Source organism: Aulonocara sp. 'chitande type north' Nkhata Bay, linkage group LG18 (genome assembly GCF_057382095.1).
Source record: "Aulonocara sp. 'chitande type north' Nkhata Bay isolate Kocher_YH1m ecotype deep benthic linkage group LG18, A_spYH_male_GT1.1, whole genome shotgun sequence".
Lineage (NCBI taxonomy): Eukaryota > Metazoa > Chordata > Actinopteri > Cichliformes > Cichlidae > Aulonocara > Aulonocara sp. 'chitande type north' Nkhata Bay.
This window is the reverse complement of record NC_141361.1, coordinates 83,252-96,086: the sequence shown is the minus strand read 5'-3', so window position 1 is coordinate 96,086 and position 12,835 is coordinate 83,252. Positions and strand designations below refer to the sequence as shown.

General features: G+C 49.6%; 1 protein-coding gene across 2 annotated transcripts; it reads left to right on the top strand.

Moving 5' to 3' along the window:
* Window positions 1–497: 497 nt before the first annotated feature.
* Window positions 498–11,795, top strand: LOC147307493 (caspase-1-like). 2 transcript variants are annotated; one of them, XM_086271807.1, is made up of 10 exons: window positions 498–1,580; window positions 5,018–5,105; window positions 6,066–6,282; window positions 6,361–6,580; window positions 6,652–6,768; window positions 6,837–6,946; window positions 9,188–9,278; window positions 9,717–9,774; window positions 10,017–10,063; window positions 10,586–11,795. In XM_086271807.1, exons 3-10 carry the CDS (start codon window positions 6,073–6,075, stop codon window positions 11,119–11,121), a joined length of 1,389 nt encoding a protein of 462 aa, XP_086127933.1. In that variant the 5' UTR covers window positions 498–1,580; window positions 5,018–5,105; window positions 6,066–6,072; the 3' UTR covers window positions 11,122–11,795. The 2 variants fall into 2 exon arrangements, with proteins under 2 accessions (XP_086127933.1, XP_086127932.1); XM_086271806.1 differs by lacking the exon at window positions 5,018–5,105 and having other exon boundaries at window positions 500–1,580.
* Window positions 11,796–12,835: the final 1,040 nt, after the last annotated feature.

Here is a 12,835-nt window from a genome sequence, read left to right as displayed (position 1 = left end):
ATCCAAGGTGTGAGCATCACAGCAGAGGCCTTTGTGTCAAAGTAGCTGAAGATAAAACACAGAAAAACATGTAGGTGATTTTCCTGGCCTGGGATTTTATAAAAATATTCTGCAGTACATCAAAAACGAAAGAAAACCATTAATTAATGAACGTTACCTCTGACGTTACAGCGGTTTTATTAGACACACGGCTAAGCATTTTGCATTTTGAATAATTTTAAAAAGTTTCAATTTGTTCAGTATTGAACAGCAGAAATGAGGTTTTATTTTCGGAAGAATGTAAAAGGGGAAAAAACAGCGGCCGACAGCGCTGTAAACAACAGTAGACTTGTGTAACAAGCAAGCGAATAATGAAGAAAGGGAAACTGTTCGAGAGAGAGAGGGGGGGGGGAGAGAGGGAGAGAGAGAGAGCTGCGCATCGCAATGGAAGCAAAACAGTAAAAGAATTCATGACGATGTTTATGTGAAGCGTTTGGATCTTCTTTAGCTGCTGGTTCGGTCAATATTGTTTGGAGAGAGATCAAACTAACAGCTTTAGAATCAGCGCATAAAGGGCGTGAACACAAAGCGCAGACCCGGATCAGCGAGCTGTCGGCTTTCAGCCCCGACTGTGAGAAAGGCGACATCTAACTGATCCTGATCCGCGGGTCACGCCCTGTGTTTAAGTCTATGTGCAGAATCCCTGTACCTGCTCTCATTTACTGTTTGGTGGTTCTTGAAATTTTGTGAGATGTCACCTGAGATTCTGGCATTTCGGACAAAATAAATTTATATTAAAAAATCGATTCAGGATTTTAATGAATCGATTTTACGTTATCCAAGCCAGAATCGATTTTAATCGATGAATCGATTATAAAAACCCACCCCTAGTGTGGGCGTTTCTGTGGTCGATGCCAGCGTGGGCATGCTCCTGCACAGCTCCCTGCTCACAGTTTCTCTTTTTCACAAAGCGCCATCGTGCCGACAGTTACAGACGAGGCTTGTTCACATGGGCAGAGGTGAGGCTGTATGCGGCCTCTCACCGACAACACGAAGGCAAAGACAGGACAGAAATAGGTTGTCGGTGCGAGTCCGCAGCCTCGGGCTGTTGCTGTGAAACGTTCACTTTCTGTCCCACCCGGAGCCTCAGGCTGCTTGTTGTGGCACACCTGGAATACAGGTAAACTGTTTCTATCACACAATCAAAGGGCCTCAGGCAGCAGCACTGCGTGATGCATGATCAAGTGTAGATGCAGCTGCAACAGTGTACCTGTGTTCCAGGTGAGCCAGCACTGAGCAGCCTCAGCTGTGATTGGACACCACACACAGAAAAGTGACCTGCACTGAAAAACAGGGAAATATCAGATATTCAAATATGAAACTGGCTCTTGGACCGCTTTCTTGAGAATCTGGAAATGTCCCAAACAATCTTTCAAAAGCTCTTCCAGAGAACTGAATAACGAGTTTCCAAGGAAGTCATCTGGAACAAAACCTGGCACGGAGAATCTGCGGGGATATAAAAGCCGACGGCGCCACGCAGGAGCTGTTTGCAGCTCTCGGCAGACTGAAGCGTTCATCGGAGGAGGACGGGACTCCCTGCTGTAAGTCTCCCTTCTGCTTTGTGTTGCTTTGTGTCGTTGACAGCTTCCAGCCGTGTCCGAGGTTTCTGAGTGATCCTCAGCTCGGACTCTGACTGCTGAGCGACGCTTCAGGAGCGTCCTATCAAATGTTAATCCTGGAAAGGTTCCTTGAAGACTCGAGGCGACGTGATTTGATAGATTTGGTATTTTCTCAGCTTTAAACTGCAGTCGTTTCTTTCCTAACATTTACCTTCATTTCTGGAAACTTTCATCTTCTTCCACTATTTCTGTGACCCAACAAAAGTCCAACCAGCAAAAAAGTTCCAGCGTCAGAGTCACAAAGCTTCCAGCCGCCGTTAGCAGCCGTCAACACCTGATGGGGTACCGCTGTGCCCCGCGGGCGGACAGGCCGGGCGCAGTCGAGAACGACAGCTTCGAGAACAGCACGGGTGTGTCAGCTAAAAGGAACCTGTGAATGCAATAGCTCGATAACATGTAGAGTTTTGAACTCATACCACTGGCGTGTCTGCTGGGAGGCGGCGGGCAGCGGTGCCCACCCCCGGCGTGTTTTCTCCCACCCAGCCTGAGAGGGCTCCTTTGGCCTCTCCAGTAAAGATCATATATCAAGGTGAGAAGCAGATGTCAGGTCACATGTGTGTGCTGCTGGCTTCAAACACGTCGGCAGCTGAAACGTAAGCGAGTCGTCTCGTGGCGCCATCTTGCTGTACCGCGACGGCGCCGTGGAGCTGGTTATGGTAGGGTGACCATTGATTTCCAATAAAGAAAACACTTGGCCCAGTCCTGAAGAACTTTAATAATACTGCTGCTTAAAGAAAACTTTAACATATTGAAACATTCCTTCTCTGTGCGGTTAATGAATGGCGAAATAAAAAGTGTCATATAGTCAGCGAGTGCAAATAAAAGGACGGTTGGTCACCCTAGTTCATGGGGACATCGCTCGGGTAACATGTGTGCGCCATGATCACGTGATCACATGTGTGCGTTTGACCCTGCGATGAAACAGAGCGCATGCGTGTGAGTGTGCAGCACTGACTTTTCATCGCCACTTCACGGTAACATACTGGCGTCGCTGTGTTACGGTAGCTCACCGTTCTGCAGGATGACACCGTGTTTGCTGGTGTGGTAGCACTATGGTAACGCACCGTAGCCTTTTTTACGGTATCTCACTGGCGACAGTGACGTTATGTTGTAAATTACGTCAACAAAGTAACGTCATACTGTGATTAATAAATTGGTATACTACCGTTTATTCACGGCATGTCACTGTAAGCCCGCTGCAAGGCAATAAACTGCAATATATTAACCAGTAACTCACCGTGTTTTATGCAGCATACCCACATCCACGAACTTGACAGCCGAGGTCACCAGTGAACTTATAAAACTCCTCCTCAGTGGTCTCCCTTCTTGTTCCTAGGCATGTGAATGAAGGCAGAAAATGTCCTGAAAGTGGCAGGGCAGTTCTCAGTTCCACAGGAAAGCCTATAGTGAGCTAATGTTTGTGGCTTTTAACATGCAAACTGAACAATATAAATTTGCGTGCACTGAAGCCACAAAATTTAGAAATACACACAGTTGCAGAAAGTTCAGTGACCAATTACCTTTCCTAAATGACATATGCAAAAAATAAGAGTATTGTCAATAGGGACCAATTCCCAGTTTTTACATGATCAAAATTATTCACAAAAGGCTTCAATAAAGAGAAAATGTGTGCGGACAAGAGAGCAGTGCACACAAATGATTTGAGCTCGACGCTTTAATGGGTTTAACATGACTTAGTCAGCACTCCGCTCCGTACAGGTAGTACAAGCACACCTGAAAACACTGACCAGCTTTAAGCATTTGGGCGCAACCTCGGTAGTTCACCGATTCACCTGTTGCAAACGTCCAAGTTTCTGTCAAGTCTCATAAATCCATCGGCAACTATTACCTAACCAGTCTTTTGAGTCTCCACATTCAGAGATATTGACATTTTGTCTTTGAATGAAAATATCCTGGTAGCTTAAAAGTCAAAACAAACAGTACTAAGAGCGCATTTCGGACTTCTCTCGAATAAGTGAAAAAAACACTTACCTTCAGACTGATTAGCAGGTTCCGATCCAACTTTAATGTGTCCCATGTCAGTCCGTTTTAGGGAAAAAGTGTTAAGTGGTTTCATTTAATTTTGAGATACTCCCGCATGGACGAGCAGCAATTTGGAGTCTAGCAGAGTTACCACGAATAGCATACGATCTTCAGATATAATCCAATCAACCTTGCATTTAACCCGATTGAACATCCAGTTACCTCTTCTAAGTTGCATATGTTAACGGTCTCATCATCACTCTGTGCTGCAGCGAACTGTATCTGTGGCACAGAATATTTGATGGCCATGTTGTTCTCCTGCTTTGCAGCTTTGTTTGAGTCTGAATCGCGTCTTAAACGTGCAAAACTAAGAGAAGCAGATCAATATTTTCTTCTTCTTGTTATTTAATGGTGGTTGGCAACCAGCGCAAGGAGCATTAACCACCTCGATTTTCTATCCTCATTGTTGTTTTGAAAGTGAATACCCGACGTGTGCGTCATACGTCACGTTGTACGTCAGGTGAAGGTGTGGTGTCGGCTATCGCACCTGTCGCATTACAAAGCTTTAAAAACACAACCCAACGCGCTAAACACGAACAAACATAAACACCCGTGTTACATTATCACGTATATCAGGACATCTCTCCTGAACCAAGACGCAGTGGTGCTACAAAGGAATTATTTCTTTAGGAGAGCATTTAATAGCAGTCTGGCCTGCAGCAAAATGCACCGCTAAAAATACAGTTTCTGCTTGTCCCAGAATTTATTAATTCTGAGAGTGAAGTTGTAGGACTGATGCTGGTTAGTGGTGTAGGTTTCATGGATGTGACACCTTGTGTAAAATGACGACCAGAGCATATTATTAGGTCAGTTCACTCGTTAGGCAGAGGTGTCTTAAAAAGTACCACCTTATACAAAACAAATGAAGGTCAGTATAAGAAAGAATAAGAAGAGAAAAAAGCAACATCCTGCTAAATGAAGTCATTTTTAAACATTACTCTAAATGTAGCCATTAGTTTTTGTTGCTGGCCATACAAAAATAAGTATACTTCAATTATATTTCCCAAGTATATCTTACCTAGTACGTATACTAATAATGCTTCTGGGGACTTTATTGGCCCCCGTTTTAGTACACAACAGTATTCTTGAAATTAACTTTGAGATGTACTTTTTGCTCACCATAAATGTACTAGCATAATGTCATAATGTCTACAAGAGTATAATTAAAATATACTCGACTATCACAATACTAACCTTACAAGTATACTATTAATTTACTTTTTAGTTTACACTGGAGTTACTTCTGATTGAAAAACAGTAATTAAAATGCAATTGAAACATATTTTTCACATGTAACAAATCTCTTCATTCCCCAGATATCAGATATCAGTTCTAACTATCAGAAGGCTTCATTTATAAAGAACTGCTCCCATAGTTCAAGCACCAGAATCATATAGTGAACAGGTGAGAAAGTGTTTTGAGAGTTGAGGTTTATTAACTATTGACCCTTTTCACTCACGGTTTGCACAATTTCATTTTTTAAATTAATGATTTGCCCCACTTACTCTGTTCAAAAGGTAAAAGATGCTGATGCTTAAATGTAATTTGGTCTAAAAAAGGAAGAAAATACATACAAAGTAAACTAAAGGTATACTTGCTTGTTTTCTAGTTTTTAAAGTATACTTGAATATTCTTTTTGGTAAGAGTGAGACTGGCTGTTTGATACAAAGTGGGCTGTAATAATGTTTCACATTGTTTGAATAAACAAATACATTTATTAATATATGAGGTTCCATTCAGTTCAAGGAATTAAATTTTACTGTGGCTGCAACTTACTCCTTAAGTTAAAAATGATGCTGTATATTGTAGTTTATATGTCATACTACTCTCACAGTGAATCACATTTTATAGTAACACACTCTGAATGAGGATTTAAGTGATTACTCTACAGTGTAATCGCACACGTGCAGGCTGAAAGCGCATCAGGCTGAATGAACCTGCTGTTCAGACCCGGGAGGCGGAGCTACTTTCACCTGAGATCATCTCTGTGGCAGAACTTTCATTTACAGACAGGACTAACAAGGCTGAACCTACAACACTACAGCTGTCATTACACTAACATGTTTATTTCATAGAGAAAAAATATCCAAAGTTTGATGCAAGCAAAGAAAGCGAGCAGTGAACAAAGCCTGTAGCTCGGTGCTGATCGTGTGTACATGTGGACGTTTTTACTTCTGCCTCCTTTACACAGTAACAATAATATTATTTATAATGTGGTAATGTTGTGCACTGCATCACTGTGGCGTCTGTGATGGATGACAGCGTTGAGCAGCGTGTTGAGCAGCGTGTTGAGCAGCGCTGCTCATTCAGCAGCTGTTCATGACGGATCCACTGAGCCGATTCTGTCCTCTGATCTTCTCGCAGGGCAGCGATGGCGATGAGCACCGACAACATGACCAGAAACATCCAGGCTACAAATGTGCCCCGACGGACAAAGCGTGTCGCCCTGCTGATCAACAACATGCATTTTTACAATCCGGCATTAACCAGACACGGGGCTGACAAAGATGAGCAGGCCGTGGTCAACCTGCTCCACACTCTGGGATACGAGGTGGATAGACATCGGAACCTACCTGCACAGGTAACTTTCCTTCACTGAGGCTTGCACTGCTTTTCCACAGCGACCCAACGACTGACGTCTGACTTTTTGCTCTTACAGAAAATGGACGAAGCTCTGAAAAGGTTTAGCAGACGTCCGACACTGCCCCTCACAGACAGCGTGTTTGTTGTTGTCATGTCCCACGGAGGCATGGGAACTATCTGTGGAACGGGCAATCACAGGATAGAAATTGACCGAATTTATGAGCGCTTAAACTCTAGAAACTGTCCCGCGCTGAAGGACAAACCGAAGATCGTCATCATTCAGGCGTCCAGAGGAGGTGAGTCTCCGCTCGCGCGCTGCTGGCGGCTGCTGTGAACATGGCGTTTCACTAAGCGTTGTCTGTTTCAGTGCTCGTACCTGGAAGACCGCCTGTGCCCACAGATAACATGAAAGCTCGATCAGTAAATGAAGCTGCTCGGCTGCACACGGAAAAGGATTTCATCACTCTTCATTGCAGCGCGCCTCGTGAGTCCTGCAGCATCCAGTACTGATCACTGTCACACACAGCTGTTCACACCTGTTTGTGTTTGCAGACATAGCTGCATACAAACACCCGGCGTACGGCTCCTTCTTCATCCAAAGTATCGCTGAGGTGTTCAGCAGTCGGTGCGTCCAGGATCCCATCGATGAACTCTTCAAAAAAGTACGTTTAAGAATATTCTGAACTCTTTGAAAACACGACGAAGGTCTGAGAACCAGACAGGTGACCACAGGTGGTGCTCAAAGCCCCGCCCATTTGGCCTTTTACTCCATAAATGGAGGAAACGTGTCGGGGAAAAAGAGCCAAAGAGCCCATCCTGTTACAGAACCTGGAGCATTGAAGCTTCTACAAATACTCGTTTTCAAACTGAAGAGTGACGCCTCCCTCAGTCTCCCTCCCTGAGCCTCCCTCCCTCGTCCTCCCTTGTCCTCCCTCATCCTCCCTCGGCCTCCTTGGGTCTCCCTCGGCCTCCTTGGGTCTCCCTCGTCCTCCCTCGTTCTCCCTCCCTCGTCCTCCCTGGGCCTCCCTGGGCCTCCCTTGTCCTCCCTCATCCTCCCTCGTCCTCCCTGGGCCTCCCTCGTCCTCCCTCGTTCTCCCTCCCTCGTCCTCCCTCGTCCTGCCTGGGCCTCTCTCGTCCTCCCTCCCTCATTCTCCCTCGTCCTCCCTGGGCCTCCTTGGGTCTCCCTTGTCCTCCCTCATCCTCCCTCGTCCTCCCTGGGCCTCCTTGGGTCTCCCTCGTCCTCCCTCGTTCTCCCTCCCTCGTCCTCCCTCGTCCTCCCTGGGCCTCTCTCGTCCTCCCTCCCTCGTCCTCCCTGGGCCTCCCTCGTCCTCCCTTGTCTTCCCTGGGCCTCCTTGGGTCTCCCTCGCCCTCCCTCGTCCTCCCTGGGCCTCCTTGGATCTCCCTCCCTCATCTTCCCTCGTCCTCCCTCATTCTCCCTCCCTCGTCCTCCCTGGGCCTCCCTCGTCCTCCCTTGTCTTCCCTGGGCCTCCTTGGGTCTCCCTCGCCCTCCCTCGTCCTCCCTGGGCCTCCTTGGGTCTCCCTCGTCCTCCCTGGGCCTCCTTGGATCTCCCTCCCTCATCTTCCCTCGTCCTCCCTCATTCTCCCTCCCTCGTCCTCCCTGGGCCTCCCTCGTCCTCCCTTGTCTTCCCTGGGCCTCCTTGGGTCTCCCTCGCCCTCCCTCGTCCTCCCTCATCCTCCCTGGGCCTCCTTGGGTCTCCCTCGCCCTCCCTCGTCCTCCCTGGGCCTCCTTGGGTCTCCCTCGCCCTCCCTCGTCCTCCCTGGGCCTCCTTGGGTCTCCCTCGTCCTCCCTCGTTCTCCCTCCCTCGTCCTCCCTCGTCCTCCCTCGTCCTCCCTCCCTCGTTCTCCCTGGGCCTCCTTGGATCTCCCTCCCTCGTCCTCCCTGGGCCTCCCTCGTCCTCCCTTGTCTTCCCTGGGCCTCCTTGGGTCTCCCTCGCCCTCCCTTGTCCTCCCTGGGCCTCCTTGGGTCTCCCTCGTCCTCCCTGGGCCTCCTTGGATCTCCCTCCCTCATCTTCCCTCGTCCTCCCTCATTCTCCCTCCCTCGTCCTCCCTGGGCCTCCCTCGTCCTCCCTTGTCTTCCCTGGGCCTCCTTGGGTCTCCCTCGCCCTCCCTCGTCCTCCCTCGTCCTCCCTGGGCCTCCTTGGGTCTCCCTCGTCCTCCCTGGGCCTCCTTGGATCTCCCTCCCTCATCTTCCCTCGTCCTCCCTCATTCTCCCTCCCTCGTCCTCCCTGGGCCTCCCTCGTCCTCCCTTGTCTTCCCTGGGCCTCCTTGGGTCTCCCTCGTCCTCCCTCGTCCTCCCTGGGCCTCCTTGGGTCTCCCTCGCCCTCCCTCGCCCTCCCTCGTCCTCCCTGGGCCTCCTTGGGTCTCCCTCGTCCTCCCTCGTTCTCCCTTGTCCTCCCTGGGCCTCCTTGGATCTCCCTCCCTCATCTTCCCTCGTCCTCCCTCGTTCTCCCTCCCTCGTCCTCCCTCGTTCTCCCTCGTCCTCCCTTGTCCTCCCTGGGCCTCCTTGGATCTCCCTCCCTCATCTTCCCTCGTCCTCCCTCGTCCTCCCTCGTCCTCCTTGGATCTCCCTCCCTCATCTTCCCTCGTCCTCCCTCGTTCTCCCTCCCTCGTCCTCCCTCGTTCTCCCTCGTCCTCCCTTGTCCTCCCTGGGCCTCCTTGGATCTCCCTCCCTCATCTTCCCTCGTCCTCCCTCGTCCTCCCTTGTCCTCCCTGGGCCTCCTTGGATCTCCCTCCCTCATCTTCCCTCGTCCTCCCTCGTCCTCCCTCGTCCTCCCTCGGCCTCCCTGGGCCTGTGATGTCATGGTGCTGGCTCAGAGACACGTTCTGGTCCTCCTGTTCGTGGAGCTGATGCGTGGTCACAGTGTGATATTTCTGACCCACAGGTCATGCAGTGCTTCCGTGTGCCAGGCATGCAGCAGCTGATGCCGAGCGTGCAATTACACACCCTGACGAAGCCCTTCTACCTGCTTCCAGGTGAGTGCAGAAACACGAGGTTGTGTGTGAGACTGTGACACCTGGATTATAAACCTGTGTTCATATAAATGCAGCTTCAGCGCTCGGACTGATTTCAGTCTGTGATGTGCTGCATGAGGACAGACACAGAGTTCCTTCTCGTGTTTGTTTCTTCTCTCACCCCAACCAATCACAGCAGATGGCCCCGCCCCTCCCTGAGCCTGGTTCTGCTGGAGGTTTCTTCCTGTTAAAAGGGAGTTTTTCCTTCCCTCTGTCGCCAAAGTGCTGCTCATAGGGGGTCATATGATTGTTGGGTTTTTCTCTGTATCTATGAAGCGCCTTGAGGCGACTTTTGTTGTGATTTGGCGCTATATAAATAAAATTGAATTGAATTGAATTTTTTTCTGAGGTGCTGTGAAAAGTGTAAACCTATCATTTTGACCCCGGATGTACTTACAGGAAACGTGCAGGTGCCTACACGACCTGAGGATCCACGCGGGAGACCGGACGCTCTCAGGTAGGAGGAGGAGGACTGAAAGAGGAGAGCAGAAAGCCTCTCCTCTCTGCTTCTTTATTTTAAGCCTCACATTCCCCTCCATGGCTGTAGATCTCTGCATGTTGAAGGAACAGCCTGTTACTGTAGGAAACCCAAGAATCAGTCTAGCTAGCACAGAGAGCCCCGCTCCATCACGCCTGTCTATAACAGTATGACAGCCATGTGATGTCCAAGTGTGCATGCTGACCCCCTCCTGCTTTCAGGGCGGAGCCTGCTGGAGTCCGATGGGTGAGGTCAGAGCTGAAGAAGTGTAAGTGTGTTTTTAATGTGATTCAAACAGCGCACGGTCCCATCACTCATTCTGCCGAGCTTGGACAGACGGGACTTCTTTAAGTTTCTTGAAGACGCCTCATCCGAGGAGCTGCTTCAGTTCTTGGACCAAACGGTATTTAAACGCCGGTGGGAGTGTCCCTCAATGGTGACTCATCTCATGAGCTAAGACGAAGCAATGTAACCCTGCCATACTGAGATCACCTGACCTCAGGCTGGACTGTAGGTCGTGCACAGTCTGTGTTGTAAGCCACGCCCTCTGTCCAAAGTGGACACAGATGTGATGAAATGTGAACACTGGCATCCTCAGGGAGTGGCCTTTGACCTTTTGGAGCAGTGGTCCAGGTCAGTGTAGTCCACCTTCTGGCTTTAGAACTGAAGCAGCCTCTCGGATGAAACGTCTGGACAAACTCGGAGAAGTCCGGTGGTCTTGGTTCGGCTCCTGAGACCGCCGAGGCCTGGATGACTGACTGTAGCTGGATTGTGTTTGTTCTCTCATCAGATTGCTGTCAGCTCACCATCGACATGAACACGGTGAACAGGAAACTCAAACTGTCCCACCATACCAGGAAAGTGAAGTATCTGTCGGAGCCTCAGCGGTATCCCGATCATCCCGACAGATTCGACCGGGCTCAGCTGCTGTGCAGAGATGGGCTGGTGGGTCGCGGGTACTGGGAGGTGGAGTGGACCGGCGAGGTTTACATAGCGGTGAGTTACAGAGGGATCAGAAGGAAAGGAGACAGCAACAAGACCCTGTTCGGGTGGAACAACCAGTCGTGGAGTCTGTACTGCTCCGATACATACGCCGTCTGGCACGACGGCAAAGAAACGGCACTCTCCTCGCGCTCCTACTCCTCATCCTCCCTGTCCGACTCTAGTAGGGCAGCAGTGTACGTGGACTGTCAGGCTGGCACTCTGTCCTTCCTCAAGGTCTCCTCTGACACTCTGACCCACCTCCACACCTTCAAGACCAAATTCACTGAGCCCGTGTATGCCGGGTTCAGAGTCTTCACTGAGTCCTCATTGCGTCTGTGCTGAGTGGCATGGAGAGCGTCCACTCGTGGGGTGGGCTAGAGTGGATGTGTTTTCAGAGTAATGGTAGCGGGAGCTTTCTCTCGCTTCTCTTCGAGTTGTGACATTTCTTTCCTTTATCCTGCATGTGCTGCACTCGGGGTCAAAGGTTTGGCTGTAGTTCTGACCCAGGCATCAGTGATGTTCCCGCTGTGCTCCTCCCTGCCTGAGGGTGGTGCTGTTCACTGGTTAAAGACTTTAACTGGAACCTGACCGGGCTGGTTTGGCTCCGCCTTCTTCCAAAAGTCACATGCCTGCAGCGTGAACGTGTTTTTAAACTTTGTGCATGTTGTAAATGTTATAAACACAAATGTCTGACTGTGCGACACACTTCCTGTTGTGTGTGTAACTGTGGAGGCGGGTCGTTGCTCTGGCTGTGACGCTCTGATGACCGTGGTTGCACGCTCTGACAGATGCTTTTATGATGACTGTGATGTTTTTGTGTAATTGTGTATAAAGTTTGATTTGAATGTGCAGCTGTAGTTCCTCAGTGTGGCCACCTGATGGCAGCAAACCCTCCGACTCTTTCAGCGTGATTCACTGCTTCCTGTTTCCAGACAGTGTCTGATTGGAGGACACAGAAAGTCCAAACAAATGTGTACTTATGTGAGGTTTCAAAGATCAATAAACAGAAAAGTGAACGGCTCGTTTCTGTCAGTCTTCTCTGAAGTCTGTAGATGCTGAGGAGCGTTGCAGGAAACCACGTCCATCTTTAAAGTGGGCCGACGTTCCCACGTTAGCCGACGTTCCCTCTGTTCCCTCTCTGTTCCCTCAGAATCGGGACAAGCTGATGTATCCTGTTGTGACTGTGGCTGTCAAGCTTTCCTTTTCTGCCCCACCCCATGTCTCAGGCTGTTGTTGTGCCACACCTGGAATACAGACAAACTGTTTTGTTTACACGAGACGTCTAAATTTAGACGTCCCACAGTAAGACGTGTTACATAAACAGACAAATATCTCATGTTCAGTTATGAAACTGGTTCTTTGACGTCTTCTTTGGAATTTGGAAACGATCCCAAACAGTCTCATAAAATCTGTTCCAGAGAACTCCACAACCAGATTCTCAGGAAGTCGTCTGAACAAACACGAGTGATCAGGCTGCATTAGTCCACTCGCACAGAAGGACACACACAGGGTTACGTGATCAGCTCGGGTAACCAGTGCAGGTTTTTTACCCCGATCAAAGAAGAGGATTCGGGTTTCCCTGATTCCAGCACACAGCTCAGACATGATCGCAGAGGATCGCCCAAACGGACGCCACCTGAGCACTGCCTCGCTTACACAATAATAATAATGGATTGGATTGATATAGCGCTTTTCAAGGCACCCAAAGCGCTTTACAATACCACTATTCATTCACTCTCACACACTGGTGGAGGCAGCTACAGGTGTAGCCACAGCTGCCCTGGGGCAGACTGACAGAAGCCAAGCTGCCATATCGCGCCATCGGCCCCTCTGGCCAACACCAGTAGGCAAGTAGGGTAAAGTGTCTTGCCCAGGGACACAACGACCAGGACAGAGAGCCCAGGGATCGAACCGGCGACCTTCCGGTTACAGATGCGATTCCCAACCCCCTGAGCCACGGTCGCCCTGTCACACAAGCACGTTCTACTGTGCTGAAGTGTCGACACCTGGGAGGTGGGAGTGCGCTGTCTGGTCAGCGATGTTTGGAAACAGTCTG

Bases quoted from the DNA above. Each gene is read 5' to 3' on its own strand.
- LOC147307493 (XM_086271807.1), top strand. From the start codon at position 6,073: ATGGCGATGAGCACCGACAACATGACCAGAAACATCCAGGCTACAAAT. The intron at 6,581-6,651 runs GTGAGTCTCCGC...TGTCTGTTTCAG, and splicing joins CATTCAGGCGTCCAGAGGAG to TGCTCGTACCTGGAAGACCG. The intron at 10,064-10,585 runs GTAAGTGTGTTT...TTCTCTCATCAG, and splicing joins GAGGTCAGAGCTGAAGAAGT to ATTGCTGTCAGCTCACCATC.